At 46.2% G+C, this 16,463-nt stretch overlaps 1 protein-coding gene across 1 annotated transcript in view; it reads left to right on the top strand.

Annotated features, from left to right (window-relative positions):
• The first annotated feature begins 480 nt into the window (after nucleotides 1-480).
• SLC22A3 (solute carrier family 22 member 3) overlaps nucleotides 481-16,463 on the top strand; it is an 803,039-nt gene continuing 787,056 nt past the window's right edge. The window contains exon 1 of the mRNA XM_073627457.1: nucleotides 481-1,075. Coding sequence (XP_073483558.1) covers nucleotides 659-1,075 — 417 coding nt within the window. The 5' untranslated portion in view covers nucleotides 481-658. The remainder of the gene's footprint in view (nucleotides 1,076-16,463) is intronic.

The raw sequence follows: 16,463 nt of genomic DNA on the forward strand, positions 1-16,463 counted from the left end.
TGTACAGAGACCTTAGTGTACAGCTCTCGGTAGAGACCTCAGTGTACAGAGACCTCAGTGTACAGAGACCTCAGTGTACAGAGACCTTAGTGTACAGCTCTCGGTAGAGACCTCAGTGTACAGCCCTCGGTAGAGACCTCAGTGTACAGCCCTCGGTAGAGACCTCAGTGTACAGCCCTCGGTAGAGACCTCAGTGTAGAGACCTCAGTGTACAGAGACCTCAGTGTACAGCCCTCGGTGTACAGCCCTCGGTAGAGACCTCAGTGTACAGCCCTCAGTAGAGACCTCAGTGTACAGCCCTCAGTAGAGACCTCAGTGTACAGAGACGTCAGTGTACAGCCCTCGGTAGAGACCTCAGTGTACAGAGACTTCAGTGTACAGCCCTTGGTAGAGACCTCAGTGTTCACACAGCCGCCACTAGCCGGCCCTCTTCTCTCTCTCTGGGCACACGTAGTATTTGGCAGCTCCCCCCTCAGTCAGATCCGTTAGACACACAGAGGAAAGCAGCACTGAGCTCAGAGTTGGTGAAGAGGAAGCATAAAGTTTAGTGCGGAGTGTGCGCTCTGTATATGAACTTCTCTTGTGCTGGCCGCTCACTTCAACCTGAGGAAGACATCACGTTTACCGCCAGCTCCGGCTCTGAGGTAAACCTCAAATCATGCCAACCTTCGATGAAGTTCTACAGGAGGCCGGGGAGTTCGGCCGCTACCAGAAGAGGGTATTCATTCTTCTGTGTATGACCGGCATCACGTTCGCCTTCTCCTTCGTCGGTATCGTGTTCCTCGGACAGATGCCGGAGAGACATTGGTGTCGGAGCTCTGAGGTGGAACAAATAAGTAAGAACTGCAGCTGGAGCCCTGAGGAGGAGAGGAACTTCACAGTGCCCATAGTCCCCGAGGACAAAGAGCATTACATGTGTCATATGTATGACATAGACTGGAAGAATAGCACCTCAGAGCTCAGCTGTACCAACCCTATGTATTCCTTCACCAACCACAGCCTGGACCAGCTGCCAGTCAAACGGTGCCGGGAGGGCTTCGTGTATGAGCAGAACAGGACCACCATCATCAGTCAGGTACTGGGCCAGGTCATGGCTTGTGGGTGCTTTTAGGCGTGTTTCTGATGGGTTTTATTGTGTTTTTATAAGAAGTGTTAATGTTGCTAGAAGGAGAGCAGGAAAATGCACCAAAAAATGCTTGTACATGTGTTTTCATGTCATTTTCTATTGGAGACTATGGAGCTGAAAAGCACTGTGAGAACTGCATGGATGTGAACTGGACCCTTAGGCTGGGTTCACATTAGTGCAATGCCAGACATTGCATGTGATTCACACCAAATTACTGTGCACATCACATGCGATGTCTGCGCAATGCGAATTTCAGCCATACAAACTCAATTCACATCACATTCGGACCAAACTTGTGCAGGACCCTTTTCTTTGTCCGTATTGGAATTGGATCGCAGGGGTGTTTACACCCCTGCGATCCGATTCTGAAAATCACGCTGCATTTGCAAACTGATTGTGGGGTGTCCTTAAAGTGGTTGTAAACCCACAATTAAAAAAAAAAAAAACCCTGCAAGACAAAGGCATAATGAGCTAGTATGCATACTAGCTTATTATGAAATACTCACCTTAGATCGAAGCCCCCTGTAGCGGTCCCCGTACACCGCTCCGGCCAGCGATATGGCTCCCATACATAAGTGCCATTGCTTCAGTGTACATTTCCCGATGACATCGGTACATGCAGATGACGGGGATATCTCCTAAACCGTGCAGGTTTAGGAGATATCCAGGGTAGCTACAGGTAAGCCTTTATTATAGGCTTACCTGTAGTCAAAAGTGGTTGTAAAAGGGTTTACAACCATTTTAACTTAACATACGCTCTGCAATCAGTTTGCATGAACAGGGTTGCGATTCAGATGCGGTGCAAATTTGCAGCAAACTCACTGTGAATTGGTGCCGCATCTAGTGTGAACCGAGCCTGAGGCTCAGTTCACACTGGTGCGATGTGGGAAACCCTGCGAATCCAGGGCGGGTTCTCAAATTGCACCTGACTCGCAGGGAGTTCACACTGCCCTCTGCAAACCGCTGCGGGTGTCAATACAAAGTTAATGACATCCCAGGTCGGTTCACAGATCGCAATGCGAACTGTAACTTTGGACAGGAATCAGATCGCATGGGTGTGCACACCCATGTGATCTGATTCTGGTACAGACAAAATAAAAAAAAAGGGACCGAATGCAGTTTTTATGGCTGAATTCGCATCGCACAGACATCACATGTGATCTGCACAGCAATGCAGTGCGAATCACATGCGATGTCTGGCATCGCACCAGTGTGAACCGGCCCATAGGGTACCATGGATTGTAGTGCATTTCTGTGGATCTTGAAACACACTAAGCCCCCGTTCACATCGGCGCTATTTGACAGGTCAAATTGCAGCCTATTACTGGCAATAGGAGCGTCCCAATTGGTGCGACGCCGACTTTGCAGTGCCGCACCGTTTTGCAAAAATAGTCCCTGCACGGCTTTTAGCGATTTCGGGGGTGATTTCAATAGACATCTGTGCATGAACCCGCACAGGTGTCTTTCAAGTAGCCCCCGAAGTCGGACTGAAATGTGGCTTTGAAATTGTGTGAGTTCACGATTTAAAAGCCGTGTTTGGTGTGAATGAGGGCTAAGTCCTGGTTCACACTTGTGCAATACGCGAACCAGCGGGATGCCAGTGTTCCCACATCGCACCTCACTCGCAGGTAGTTCACACTGCTCTCTGCAAACCTCTGCGGGTGTCAATGACACCCCCAAATCAGTTCACAGATCGCAGTGCGAACTGTGAAATCAGACAGGAATTGGATCGCATGGGTGTGAACACCCATGCGATCCAATTCCAGTGCGCACCAAAAACCGGGTCCTGCACCATTTTGGTGCAAATTCACATCACACAGACATCGCATGTGATGTGCACAGCAATGTGGTGCAAATCACATGCGATGTCTGGCATTGCACTTGTGTGAAGTCAGCCTAAAATCCGCATAGATGTGAACCTAGCCTGAGGGAGCACAAAGGCATTGTATACAGTGTGTGTATGTATTTGTATATAAACAAATCCATATCTCCGAACACTGATTCACAGGTATCGGACACTGCTGAGCTCATTGGTGAGGATCTTTTCAAATGCAGCTAAAAGAAGCACATGTGAGCCAGAGGTGTGCAAATCCGTCTGGTTCTTGGTTGCAGAATACTGTAGCTGGGAAGAGGTCATGGCAATGTGCTTGAGGTGGACAGAAATACAGAGGTTTCTTTTTAAATTGCTTCCTTTATTCAAATATGAAAGCTTATCCTCGAGACGGTGTCTCTCTACCTGTATTCCATGTTTACCTGCTCTTGTTTCCATCAAACTCCCGGTGTTCAGGTAAGCTCAGCAGGCTGGGTTTTAGGGCTATTTCACACCACATTGCGGCGCATGAAAGTTGTGTTTGTGCATATTTCCCACACCACTTGCGATCTGTTGCCTGCACTAGATCACATGTGATCCGGTTGCTGTGCGTTTTAAGTAGTGCATGTACTACTTTTGGTGTAGTCCAGTGCAATTTGAGCCCATTCAAATGAATAGGCTAGAATCCAGGATGGATAAAAAAAAATCATTAAAAAAAAAAAAAATCTGATTTTTTTTTTAAATTGAATTTTCTATTTAAGATACATTAATAACTCTGCAATATTTACATTTTTGGTAAACGCATTCAGTGAATCCAAGCTCCGCAAACTGAGATAACCTGCACTGCATTGATGCATCCACACAATGTCACAGTAAAAATGAGATAAAAGAAAGTTCAGCAATACTCCTTTAACCCATTGTTTTGCAAATCTATGTACACGGCAAACTGTATGATTGAATCAGTTCTGAATCGTATCACACTGCACCCGAGTCGCACGGGAACATAGCACCCTAGGAGATCATTCACTGCTAGCCTGGTCTGCTGCAGTGCATTAAATGCATTTATTTGAATTCAAGCTCCTTTCACATTGCAGGAAAGGGGTGGTAAAAACAGGTGATCGTTCTGTGTTTTTTAATGCCTACCATGGTAGCTGGAGAGGGTATTACACATGCTGCTGTGCTTCCGGCCATGCTAATTTTAAATAGGCATGCCGAGTTAAGGGGTGGCACCATATAACCCTTGCCTGTTGAGGTCAATAGGATCACACTGGTATTTCAATACAAAATCTCTTTGGATTGAGAGGGAAAAAGGCATTTAGGAGGCAGTAGGATCACCTCCTGAATGCCTGGAAGCTGCTGCTCTCCTACTTCATGAAAAGGATAAGTTTGCATTTCAGAAAAAAATAACGCACATATTTTTGCAGAGACTATTTACTTTTTTACAGGAGCCTAGGAGCCTGCAAAGCATTGCACCTGCAATTAGTAGATTGTGAATGCTCTGTTAGGCTCTTGCAGACTTGTCCTCCAGCCTTCTGTCTATAAGCTTATGGGCTTTCAGTTAGAAAGCTGGAGGAAGAGTAAACAGACTCTGGGTGCGCTAATCAGCACAGCAATAGTCCATTGAGAACTACAAGCCATCTGCAGTGGAAGGGATGGTAGTTTATTCATTCACAGATCCCTGTGAATGAATGATGTGCCTGTGCTGGAAGCACAGCACTGCCAGTTTTGAATGGAACAGTGGCTGTGGAGGAGAGACCCTGACTGCTGTCTTGGGGAGGGGGGAGGGGGAGGGGTGGGGTGCTGGTACATGTTACACCCTAAATACAGATGTAATATGTTCCAAAGGTTAACGCTGATCATGTGAAAAGTGCCTAATGCACAACAATGAACCCCAAAAATATGCATGCAGTATTTTTTCAGTGGTGCATTGCGGCACTACAACCCAGGTATGTTTCTAGAATGACGGTACAGCATTATACCAATACACATTATTGCAGCACACTGGTGTGAACAGGTGTTTGGGATTTCAGTTATCATTAGGAACAACTGTGCTGATTACAGTTTTAGCCCAGGTTCACACTGAACTGCGGGAATGAAGCCATGCAAGTTCAGCTGAACTCGCAGGATTTCACTCCCGCATGTCAGCCCCGATTTTGGCTGCGATTTCAGAGACATCTGTGCAGGTTTCTGCACAGATGTTAATGTAAATCGCAGCCTGAAATCGCAAAAAGTAGTACAGAATCTATTTTTTGAAATCAGTGCAGCACTGCAGATGCGGCGTCGCACCGATTAGGACGGTGCCTTTGACGGCAATTGCTGCCGCTTTGACTTGCGATTTGACATGTCAAAACACTTCAGTGGGAACCAGGGCTAAATGACACCAGACCCATAATTGTGTGTGTGTGTGTGTGTGTGTGTGATGGGCCTCGATGCAAAATATTTAAGGGGCCCTTTTTCTCACCAATCTCTAGTCCCAAAAGAAATTCCTGTAGAGATGCAGGATACTTAATTGCTTTCTTAACACTTGTATATAGGTTCTCATAAATAGTTATTGCTACTTGGTTCATGGTCTGCTGTGACTACACCCTTAAATTACAAAATAAATTCATGTGTCCATGGTCTTGGCTATCCTGAAAACCTGACCTGAAGTACTTGTGGAGTAAAGAGTGGAAGGGGAAACGCGGTACTGCTATCTAAGATCTTCTAGTATATGATATAAAGTAAAATATCTGTTGGGCTTTATGCGTTTTGGTACTAAATACTTTTATTGTATAAGTGCTGTATGTCTAGTGGTTTCTACCAAGTTTAACTATCAGGCCTCATGCACACGGACGTTTTTACAGCCGCTTTTTTGAGCGTTTTTTTGCAGCTTAAAAACGCCTGTCTATGTTGGTCTATGGCTTCATGCCCACCTAGGTGTTTTTGAGCTGCAAATAGCATAGCTGTAAAAAAAAACCCAGGACCATTGGGTTCTGAGAGCTGTTTTTCAGCTGTAAAAATGCACTAACGCTGATAAACGCTCAAAAACGTCACTCACCAACATTTAACGTTTTTGATCCATTGGAAAAAAAAAAAAAAAATTTGAAAAAAAAAAAAATGCGGAAAAACGCTAATAAACGCTATAAAACGCTATTGCAAAAACGTTGAAAAAAGTCACTGCAAAGCTACTGGCGTTTTCATAACGTTATTTTAACATCCAGTGTGCATGAGGCCTAAGGCATAAACCAAGTAGAGATGTTTTCCTGGGATTACGCTGGACATGACACTTAGAACTAAAATTACATTTTCTACATATTTTTTTTTATTTTGGAGGGGGGATTGTAACACCTGTCAGATTTTTTTTTTTTTTTACATCTGTGCTCCATTAGGGAGATTTTTTCCTTCACTTCCTGTTAATAGCCACAACAGGAAGTGAGAGGAAATCTTTCCAAAGTGAGGGAGTCCCTGGTTGTCACCTGGGTCACCAAAACTAGTGTCCCCATTGGAAGGTATCCCCTCTATTTCTGTTATGGTGACAACTCCAAATGTTTATTTTACTTTCACTTGATGATGGTAAATGGACAAATGGATAGGGTGCATCTACCTAATAATAAGTGCACAGACAATAATAAAAGTCAAATCCCACTTCACTCTATCCAAAACTAAGAAAAAGTTTTATATACATATATATTATATTGTCAAAAGTATTGGGACACCTGCCTTTACACGCACATGAACTTTAATGGCATCCCAGTGTTAGTCCGTAGGTTTCAATTTTGAGTTGGCCCACCCTTTGCAGCTCAAACAGCTTCCTGGGAAGGCTGTCTACAAGGTTTAGGAGTGTGTCAATGGGAATGTTTGACCATTCTTCTGGAAGCTCATTTGTGCGGTCAGGCACTGATGTTGGATGAGAAGGCCTGGCTCACAATCTCCGCTTTAATTCATCACAAAGGTGTTCTATCGGGTTGAGGTCAGTCAAGTTCCTCCACCCCAAACTCGCTTATCCGTGTCTTTATGGACCTTGCCTTGTGCACTGGTTTGCAGTCATGTTGGAACAGGAAATGGCCATCCCCAAACTGTTCCCACAAAGTTGGGAGCATAAAATTGTCCAAAATCTCTTGGTATGCTGATGTCTTAAGAGTTCCCTTCACTGGAACTAAGGGGCTACTAAACCCAACCCCTGAAAAACAACCCCACACCATAATCCCCCCCTCTACCAAATGAGGGACCCAAAAACAGGAGGATCGGGGCTGCGCTGTGCAAAACACTTACACAGAGCAGGTATAACGTATAACATGTTTGCTGACCATAGGTGCTCCTTCATCCAGAATGGGGGCACTGTAATTGGTAAGGTGTTACTTGCCAGATCACCAGGTGAAACCAGTGGGGAGAGCCTAATAAAACCAATTGCCACTACATCAAAGGATTAGTAAGCTACAATATATTATGTTCTTCCTGTTAATTCTACTTTAAAGTGGAACACCCAGCTCGTTTTGGACAATTCATTCTCTTCCTGTATGGTCAATGGAAAAGAAGTGAGGTAATCCTTCCAATGGGACAGACAACAATGAAATACTTTGGTAGTTGAAGGGTTACCACCTCTTTCAGGTTTCTGTGCTCCATTGGGATTCTTTTCTTTCTGTGTGGTCACAGGGACAGAAAAATATCAACAGGACAAGTGGAGGTTCTAATTCTTTCTCATGTTACCAAAACTAATACAATTTGGCTGGTGTTCTGCTATAAAGTGTATCTTTTGTGATTATTATATAATTTTTTTTTTTTTTTTTTTATTGTGTGGCACTGTTGTGACATATTTATAATGAAATATGCCATACTGATAAACTGCTAAGGAAAGTTATCTTGGGGATAAACTGTTGTGTCGCACCTTTTGATACTATTCTGTGACAATCTGTCTTTGTCCCGCTGGAACTGATATTTGATACATTTCCATGACTGTCCCAACTTTTCCACATAGCTTATTAAACTCAGCAACGTCAAAGGAGAGATTATTGTGAAAGTTTTGTTGGAGTTGTTGTGACAGATTTATATATATCGCCACTTCTCGTAGTACCATGAGACAGATTTCTGAGTATCTATGGCACCCTTTATGAATTCCAGGAATTATGTGTTTGGCTTAGGCCGGGTTCACACTATTGCAAATTGGATGCAGAATCCCCGCATCCAATTCGCAATAGCAGGAAAATGTGACAGGCTCTCTATGGAGCCGGTTCACATATCTCCGATGCAGCTCCAGTGTGAATTTGCACAGGTGCCCTGTGCGTCTTTTGGTCCGGTTCAGGTCCGAATTCAGCCCAAAATTTGGGCTGAAATCGGACTTGAAACGGTGAACCAGGACGCACAGGACCCCTGCTGGTAGCTGCATTGGCATCCAGTGTGAAGTGAGCCTTAGATTTTAACAATTTTGTATCTGGTTTTAAAGGATGGGTTCACCTTTTGCACATCTGGATGACCTAATACTATTTGCAGAGTTCAGGGATCAGGTATCAGCCAATTTGCAGGTAACGCAAAGCCACCTAAACAAGCTAGGCTGGCTTCTAAATCAACAAAAATCAAATCTGATCCCAGCCCAGCAAGTGAGATTTCTGGGCTACGATATAGATTCAATACAGCAGAGAATTTTCCTTCCAGAGGAAAAGATTAAAAAAATTCAGGTAACCGTGAAGTTAGTCCACTCCAATCTGGAAGTAACTGTGCAGGTAGCTATGTCGGTTCTAGCATTATTCACGGCTTCGACTCCAAGGGTGCAATGAGCCAGACTTCACGCCCGACCCTCTCCAAACATACTCCAGAGGTGGTCTCATCAGGAACCACTGGAGAAGATCATGATTGCCACAAGGGCAAGGAGGTCCTTATGGTGGTGGAAGGACCTGTCAGGGCTGGGCTCAGCCCTTGCTTCTCAAAGCTGGCTGCTCAGCTGTCGGCTAATTGCCAGCTCGTTTCTCTCCACAGTGACTCACCTGTTGATGATATCCTGCTCGTCAGTTCTGCCTACTTAAGCCGTCCAGCCCATATGATCTCTGCCTTTGCCTTGGTCACATCTCTAGAGACAATCTCCTGTGTTCCTGTTAAAGACTTGCTTGGCTGACATTACTTCTGGCTTCAGATCCTGCTTGCTGTTCTACTACGCTCTACAGTTTTGCTTACGTTAAGAACAATTCTTTTGGTGGCAGTGACCTCGGGCCGCAGGATAGGTTAAATCCAGGCCCTTTAAAATTCCGAACCTTTTTTGTTTGTTTTCCAGATATAATAATCCTAAGAACAGTTCCAGGTTTTCTCCCGAAAGTATCTTTGTTCCACCGCACTCAGCTGATGATTCTACCTACCTTTTTGTCAGGCTCCTTGCGGCCCGGGAGAGGAGGTTTTCCACACTTTAGATGTCAGGGAATGCCTTTTGAGGTATCTGGACGTAATTAAGGACTTTAGAAAGTCAACCTCCTTGTTCATCATTTTAGCGGGAGCACACAAAAGAGAGACGGCTTCCAAAAGCACCTTGGGAAGGTGGTTGAAGAAGGCTATCAGGGAGGCCTACACAGCAATGAGCAAAGAACCTCCAGAGGGGATAATTCCATTCCACACAGGCAGTGGCGGCAGCCTGGGCAGAGAAGGCTGGGGCATCACCAGAACAAATCTGTAAAGGTGCCACTTGATCCAGTTTTTCCACGTTCATCTGGCACAACAGGCTGGATCTACTATCTGCCTCTGACCAATCCTTTGGCAGGAAGGTCTTGCAAGCAGTGGTCCTGAATTACTATACGTTCTCGGTTATCATCTCCAAGGTGCTGTCCTGAAAGGGGAGGGGAGAAAACCTTAGACTTACAGATAATGGTATTTCTATGAGCCTTTCAGAACAGCAACTATTTCCCTCCCTTAATCATTGTGAATAATATTATATTATCTCTTTTGGTTAGTGTTTTCTGCTAATGTCTTCCAGCATGTTGGAGAAATTCTCGTGGACGGCTGACGGCATGGTGGAAGCAGCTGCATTTAAAGGGGTGTTGACACAGCAGTGTTTCCTGTGCAAAGGTGGAGCTACACTCTCTCTAAGGTGCTGTCTTGAAAGGCTCATAGAAATACCATTACCTAAGTCTAACTAAAGTTTTCCTAGACCTTTGCAGTAATAGTGTGACATAAAAAATTGGAATTTCCACTTTTTCATTCTATAGGGCAGGGCTTGACAAATCTCAGGTGTCAGGTCGTCATGGCGACTAGAAATTGCATCCTGGCACCTAGGCTTTTGTTAGCCAACATAAGAGAAGGGGTTTTGTTGTTGAAAATAAATCTTTGTTAGTTTAAAAAAACTGGCTCAATTTTTTTTTGCTGGCTCCTAGATTCAAAGCAAATTTTTCAAGCCCTGACTTAAGTGTACACATTTATTTACACTACAGAAAACATGCAATATTTCTAAGATGTACAATATAACGGTCATTGTTTTCACTGTAACTTATTTTCAAATTGCATACATCTCATCTGCCCCACCAAGGTGCCTCCTGCACATCTGTCACCTCTGTACTCCCTGCTCTCCTGCCCCACCACTGTAAACCCCTGCTCATCTGCCCCACCAATCTACCTCCTTTCACATCTGCCCCACTGCTACCGTCTTTCTGCCCCAACACTGTACCCCCTGCTCTTTTGTCCCACCGCTGAACCCCCTTCTCAGCTCTTCCACCACTGTACCTCCCTGTACATTTGCCCCACTGCTGTACCCTCCTGCTCATCTGCTCCACTGCTGTACCCTCTTCTCATCTATGATATGCATGATATGCAGAGTGGTGAAAGGAAGCAGAGATGAGATACATCTACCTGTCCTGGCACACTCATCCTGCTGATCCGCTTCTCGCATCCAGCCCACGTGCTTGTATGTGATGTCACATACAAGCATATGGAATGGATGAGCTCAGGTCAGGGGCATTTTCTGAAAGTAGTGGGCCTGTGTGCAGGATCATAAGTTGGGCCCCAGCAGCTGAGAAAAAGTGGTTGGGTGTGATTTTTTTTCACTGCGCTGAATACTGGCTGTGGCTTAAAGGGACAGAGTGCAGGAGTTCAGTAGTAAGTGACGCAAAGGTTCCAAAATAATTTCAACAAAGTTCCCAGAAGCTCAACAGTAATTCCACAAACTGTCACCTGATTGTGGTTTTCTCAATCATAGTGAAATCCCTTCTTTCTGAGATTGGTAGTGGCAACCAAGCGAGTCATCTTCCTCCAGATGGTGGACGGGGCTAGGACGGGGCTAGCAGGACTGTGATTGGCTTTAGCAGTGGCCAAGACAGTCCTCCTCCTCCTGGAAACAGGGACCGCCCCCCCAACAGGACGGGACCCAGTCTCTTCCCCATCACAAAAGCTGACGATCGCAGCTACAGCAAAGTTAGAGAACCAAAGAATGTTTCCCATCTTTTACAATGTGTGGGGGCACAGTGCCCCCCCCCCAGTTCAGGTGCGGTGTGGGGAATTCTGAAATTGGAATGCATTAGTGTTTCACTGATATTACCCTGCGCTTTTCTGCTGATGGGGAGGGAGTCGAGTTCCGGCAAAAGAGGCTTTGCGTGCCGGGGGCTGCCTACCCCTGGCCTAAAGCCTTCTGTCACATTGACATTTTCTGTGTGTATTTATAGAAAATGTAGCAAAATAACAAAAGTAGAGGCATTGCCAGTATTACTAATTCATTTCCATCAGTTTTTCTGTGGGATAGTAAAAGGAGTATGATGGCTTACTGAGGACAACTATATTTTTTTCTGATTTTCCTTTAATTTAACAATAAGTATGTAGTGTATAAAAGTTGGAATTTAAGTTGCCCAGTATTGCTGTAATTGGGCCAGCTGCTCACAAAGGCAATGTGAGGAATATCTATATTTTGTTTGCACTAAAATTCATTTTAAGTATTTTTTTTTTTTTTTCTGAAAATTTGCACTTGATAAATGGCTGAGCAAATATTGTGTGGCATAAAAAACTGCAACAGCCACCATTTCATTCTCCATGGCCTTTGCTTTCAGAAAACATGTTTGGAGGTCCAAAATAATTATCTAATCAGATGTTGATTTTAATACGTATGTGAGAAATGTCAGATTTGCATCGAAAGGTAAGTAAACCTATTCCATATACAGTATATATTTATACAGTAGTAGTGGCAACTATATATTGGCCATAAAAAACTGTTTTCTGATTTGAATATCTATAGTCAAGATGTAAAATCATATACATTTCTACACATATTTCAAATATTTCTAGCCTTCTCTTGTTAGTCTGAACAATGTTGAAGTTTGTAAACTTGTGAAGATCCCCCCCACACATTTACTACTTGCATTCTGTGATATGTATTCACGTCCTGTGAGTAGGCATTGCTGTCACAAATTATACACAGTCTACCTTCAGAACGATAGAGATGCTGAGAGGAGGAGTTTCAGGAATCCTTAGAAACTGAAAGTAAACCAAAGGCATGGGCGTAGCATAAGGGATTGCAGGGGTCGTAATCAGGGGCCCCTGCAGCCTCCCTGTCATATTATCATTTCCTCCACAAAGTCCAGCTCCAATCTTCCCTAGGGCCCCACAGCCACGCTCCAATACTGGGCTTCCTCTTTGCCTTTCACAGTCTACACCCCTCTGTTCTCATTGCCTGGGGAGAAGCTGTGAGCCTTTTCCTGAATGGAGAGGAGCATGGGGTGAGAACAGCCCAGGATGGGGAAGTGTCTTTGCTGTGTGCTGGCAACATGGAATGGTAACCGAGCTCAGCAAGTTAAGGGGAGAAGAGTGCCGTCCTGTAGCCACGATGGGACGGATGTTACTGGTGAGATAAGACACCGCTCAGTGTCTCCTAGTCACCAGCTGGGATTCTTTGTACCCCCCACCTGGAGATGTACGCTTACCCCACTTCCCTGACAACTGGGAAAAAGACACACACCTCTGGGAGGTGACCTTCCCCCAACACCTGCCAACACTGACAAAGAAACCTTCAAAAATTGCTAAAGCAAATCCCTTAACACCTCCTGGGGGGGCTCCAGATTTTGTGTCACATGGATTTGCCCCCGCAGAACTAAGTTGGGCCCCCCCAAAGCCCCTTGACCACCCCCTCCAACCTGGATGCTATGCCCGGCTGCTGAGCTCCTTTCCCATTACGGCACTCTATACAGCTCCTCCTCTGCAGGGCTGAAATCACATGCCATTACAACACAGCCAGTCAGCCACCATCTTCACAGGGTGTATCTGCCTACTGCAACTACACTGCCATTCCGACCAGAGAATTTCACAGGTCAGAACGGCAACATAAAAGCCAGATACACCTTGTGCAGGCTGACAGACTGTGTGTAAAGGAATGTGATTCCAGCCCTGTGTACTGTGGGGGGAGGAGCTGTATACAGTGCTGGGATGGGAAAGGAGCTCTGCCAAGTGACCTGCTAGGGGTCCCTGTCCTCTGATTCTCCAGCGGTGATCCCTGTCCTCTGATTCTTCTTCAGCTGTGATCCCTGTCCTCTGATGTAAAGAGGAACTCTGGGAACTTAAAACTCTTAAGTCACTTGAGTATCTTGGCATGCGGTGGGTGTACCTGCAAGCACGGTGGTAGTGTGTGTGTGTGTGTGGGGGGGGGGGGGGGGGGGGCATGTCAACTTTTGCATCGGGGCCCACAAGCTTCATTTTCTTTTCTCCTACAGGTATGTGCTATCCCTATTTGTTTTTCCGCCCTTGCCTCAAACTTCATTAGGCTTTATAATGTTTCCTTTGTGGGAGCAATTTGAGTTTTTTTCTATTGTCTGCAGTGTTTTCCTTTCATCTGTGGCTTTTCCTGTGACCAGAGTGCGTCCATGATCCAGTCCATGATCCAGGTTTTGTGGCTGTTTCCAGTCTCAGGGCCTGCCTCCCTTGTGTAGTAGGGTGACCACATTTCCAAAATGCCATTCAGGGTCACCCCCCCCTTGGCAAAAAAAGATGATTTCAAAACTCTCGCCGATGAGGGTTTTAGAGCAGGGGGGGTTACTTTGGGGGGTGGGAGAATGTAGGTTGATGGGAAATTTGGCGGCGGGTGATTTGTCGAGCGAATGGCTGGTGTTAGCACTTCAATCATCCTGACACCATGCTTGATATGGTGTTAGGATGATTGAAGCACATTTTTTCTATTACTACATTATAATATATAATGAAATAGTTCAACTCAACTCACCATAATGCAGAACCAGTGGGAGCCCTAAGCAGGTCACTTGCCACCAGATGCAGCTTGCCACTGTCGCCTGCTGCCAGATGCAGTGTGTCACCGTCACATGCCACCAGATGCAGTGTCACTTGCCACCTGCAGCCTGTCCATTGTGCAGTGTCACTTTCCACCCACAGCCTGCCTACTGTGCAGTGTCACTTTCCACCCACAGCCTGCCCACTGTGCAGTGTCACTTGAACCTGCAAAATGCCCACTGTGCAGTGTCACTTGCCCCTGCAGTCTGCTCACCTTGGAGTATCACTTGCCACCGCAGCCTGCCCACCTTGGAGTGTCGCTTGCCACCAGTCTTACACACCAGTGCCCCGGCCTCCCAGGTTAGGCCCCCCGCCACTGTGGCTCCTCCCAATGGCAGTGTGGCACAGGGTTTGGGGAGTCCCCTGCTTTAAAGCATGCTGGAGCCCGGAGATGATAGAGGAGGTTTGTGCCGGCGGACATCCATGGTGGAGCCAAAGCCGGCCCGGAGGTGATAGAGGAGGTGGGTGGAGTTGACATCTATGGTGGGGGCGGAGCCTGCGCAAGCCTGGAGAAGATGGAGGTGGGTGCCGGACGTTCGTGGTGGAGGCAGAGCCGGCCCGGAGATGATAGAGGAGGTGGGTGGAGTGGGCATCCATGGTGGAGGCGGAGCAAGCCATGCAGAGAGCACTAGGCGCGGAGGGGGAGTAAGTTAACTCCTCATCCGCTTTGAATGCAGGGCAGGGAGTCGCAGCCGTGATGTCACTGGTTGCTAGATGCCTGGCGGCTGAAGCAACCAGTGGCCTGGCCAGTAGAAGAGTCTCTGAGGTGATGGTGAAGGCGGAGTGAGCGCCAGAGCTATGGCGGGGTTTGCTCCTCTGTCAGCTTCATTCCAGGACAACGGTATTGTCCCAGAATTAAGGTTCCTGGGACCTGGGACAGACCTGCCGATTGCGGTACTGTCCCGGGCAATCCGGGACATGTGGTCACCCCATCGTGTAATGGCCATATTTATTATGGCATATCCAGGCTCTTGCATGTGTGAGATGAATTTTGCACTGGAAACATCTTCTGTTTTCTCTTGCTTATGCTGCAGGTAAACGGGGGGAGAAAAACTATTTGGGCAGGTCTATATATCTGTTTGCTTCTTTCTCTAATTCTCCTTCCTTTCTTTTTCTGTGCAGTGCTGACATCCTTGCTCCAATAGGAACTTTCTGCCACATAGCCAAGACCTCCATGTGCTCAGGTAGGGACCATCAGTCTGGTAAGTAAGGTGAGAAAAAAAAAAGTGCCTTTCCATGAGCGTGGCCTTCATTTTCTAATGCAACCTAGCCCGCTCTTGCTCTAGCTTAAGGTCAAGCTAAAAGAGTGCTGCCATGTCATGTCCAGTGTGGGCTCATACAGGCCCGCAGGTTTCGCCCAGGAGGCACAGAAAGTTACCAGTGAGTGTCAGTATCCCCAACCCCCCCCACGCTAACAGCGACAAAAGGGTAAAAATGCTGGGCCTGCGGTGTGGACCTATTACTAACATCTGTGGATATTGCCGCCAAAATCTCTCGAAGGACAAAGGATGCTGTAAGCCAACAAGTCATGGCCATTCATGGGCAAGTAGTTAGAGAGTCTCTGAGTTCTTCAACCACTTATGCCTGCAGACTCTGGGTGCAGCATCAAGGATGCAGCCCTGCAGATGAGTTCAGGGCATCCCAATTAGCCCTTCTAACCAAGGAGGGCACCTTTATCCAAGCCATTCACCCCTGCCTTACACCTGGCTACACCAGAGGTAAAAGAGGGTTGGGCATCCTCCTTGAAGAGGCTAAGCAGGTTTTGATTGTCTTTTGGGTTCAGTCATTTATTAGGGTGGCTAAGCAGGCCCAGAATGGGATGACCCAGATGACTGCCTTTGAAGTCAGAACATACTTCAATACACGGCCTTCCCTACTCCCCAATGAATAGAAAGGTGAAGAGGTTGATTCAAGAAGAGTGGCAGTAGTCTCGAGGTCACCCTCACCCATGAATTGCTGAAAGAACAGATTATTAGTGCTCTTGGTGAACTTAAGTGCTCGGCGGATTATGTGGATGAAGTAGCATTTGTAGTTATCAGTGTTCCCTTTAAGGCAGTGTTGAATTCAGTAACAATAAAGAGGGCTTTAAAGCCCAGTCCTTGGTCATCAAACCCCATCCTCAGACAGTGCCTGTATGAAGACAAGTTTTTTTCCTCTGAACAGAAGTTTTGACTATTCCAAGAGACTCACCGCTGCTGATCCCTGGATGTCCTCAGTTTGCTGTGCAGATGGATGGTACTCACAGTCGGCTCTTGATTGCCGTATAACAGTGTTTAAGCTTCATAGAGCGCACACATCCTTGGAATTTTGAGCACT

Source organism: Aquarana catesbeiana, linkage group LG04 (genome assembly GCF_042186555.1).
Source record: "Aquarana catesbeiana isolate 2022-GZ linkage group LG04, ASM4218655v1, whole genome shotgun sequence".
NCBI lineage: Eukaryota > Metazoa > Chordata > Amphibia > Anura > Ranidae > Aquarana > Aquarana catesbeiana.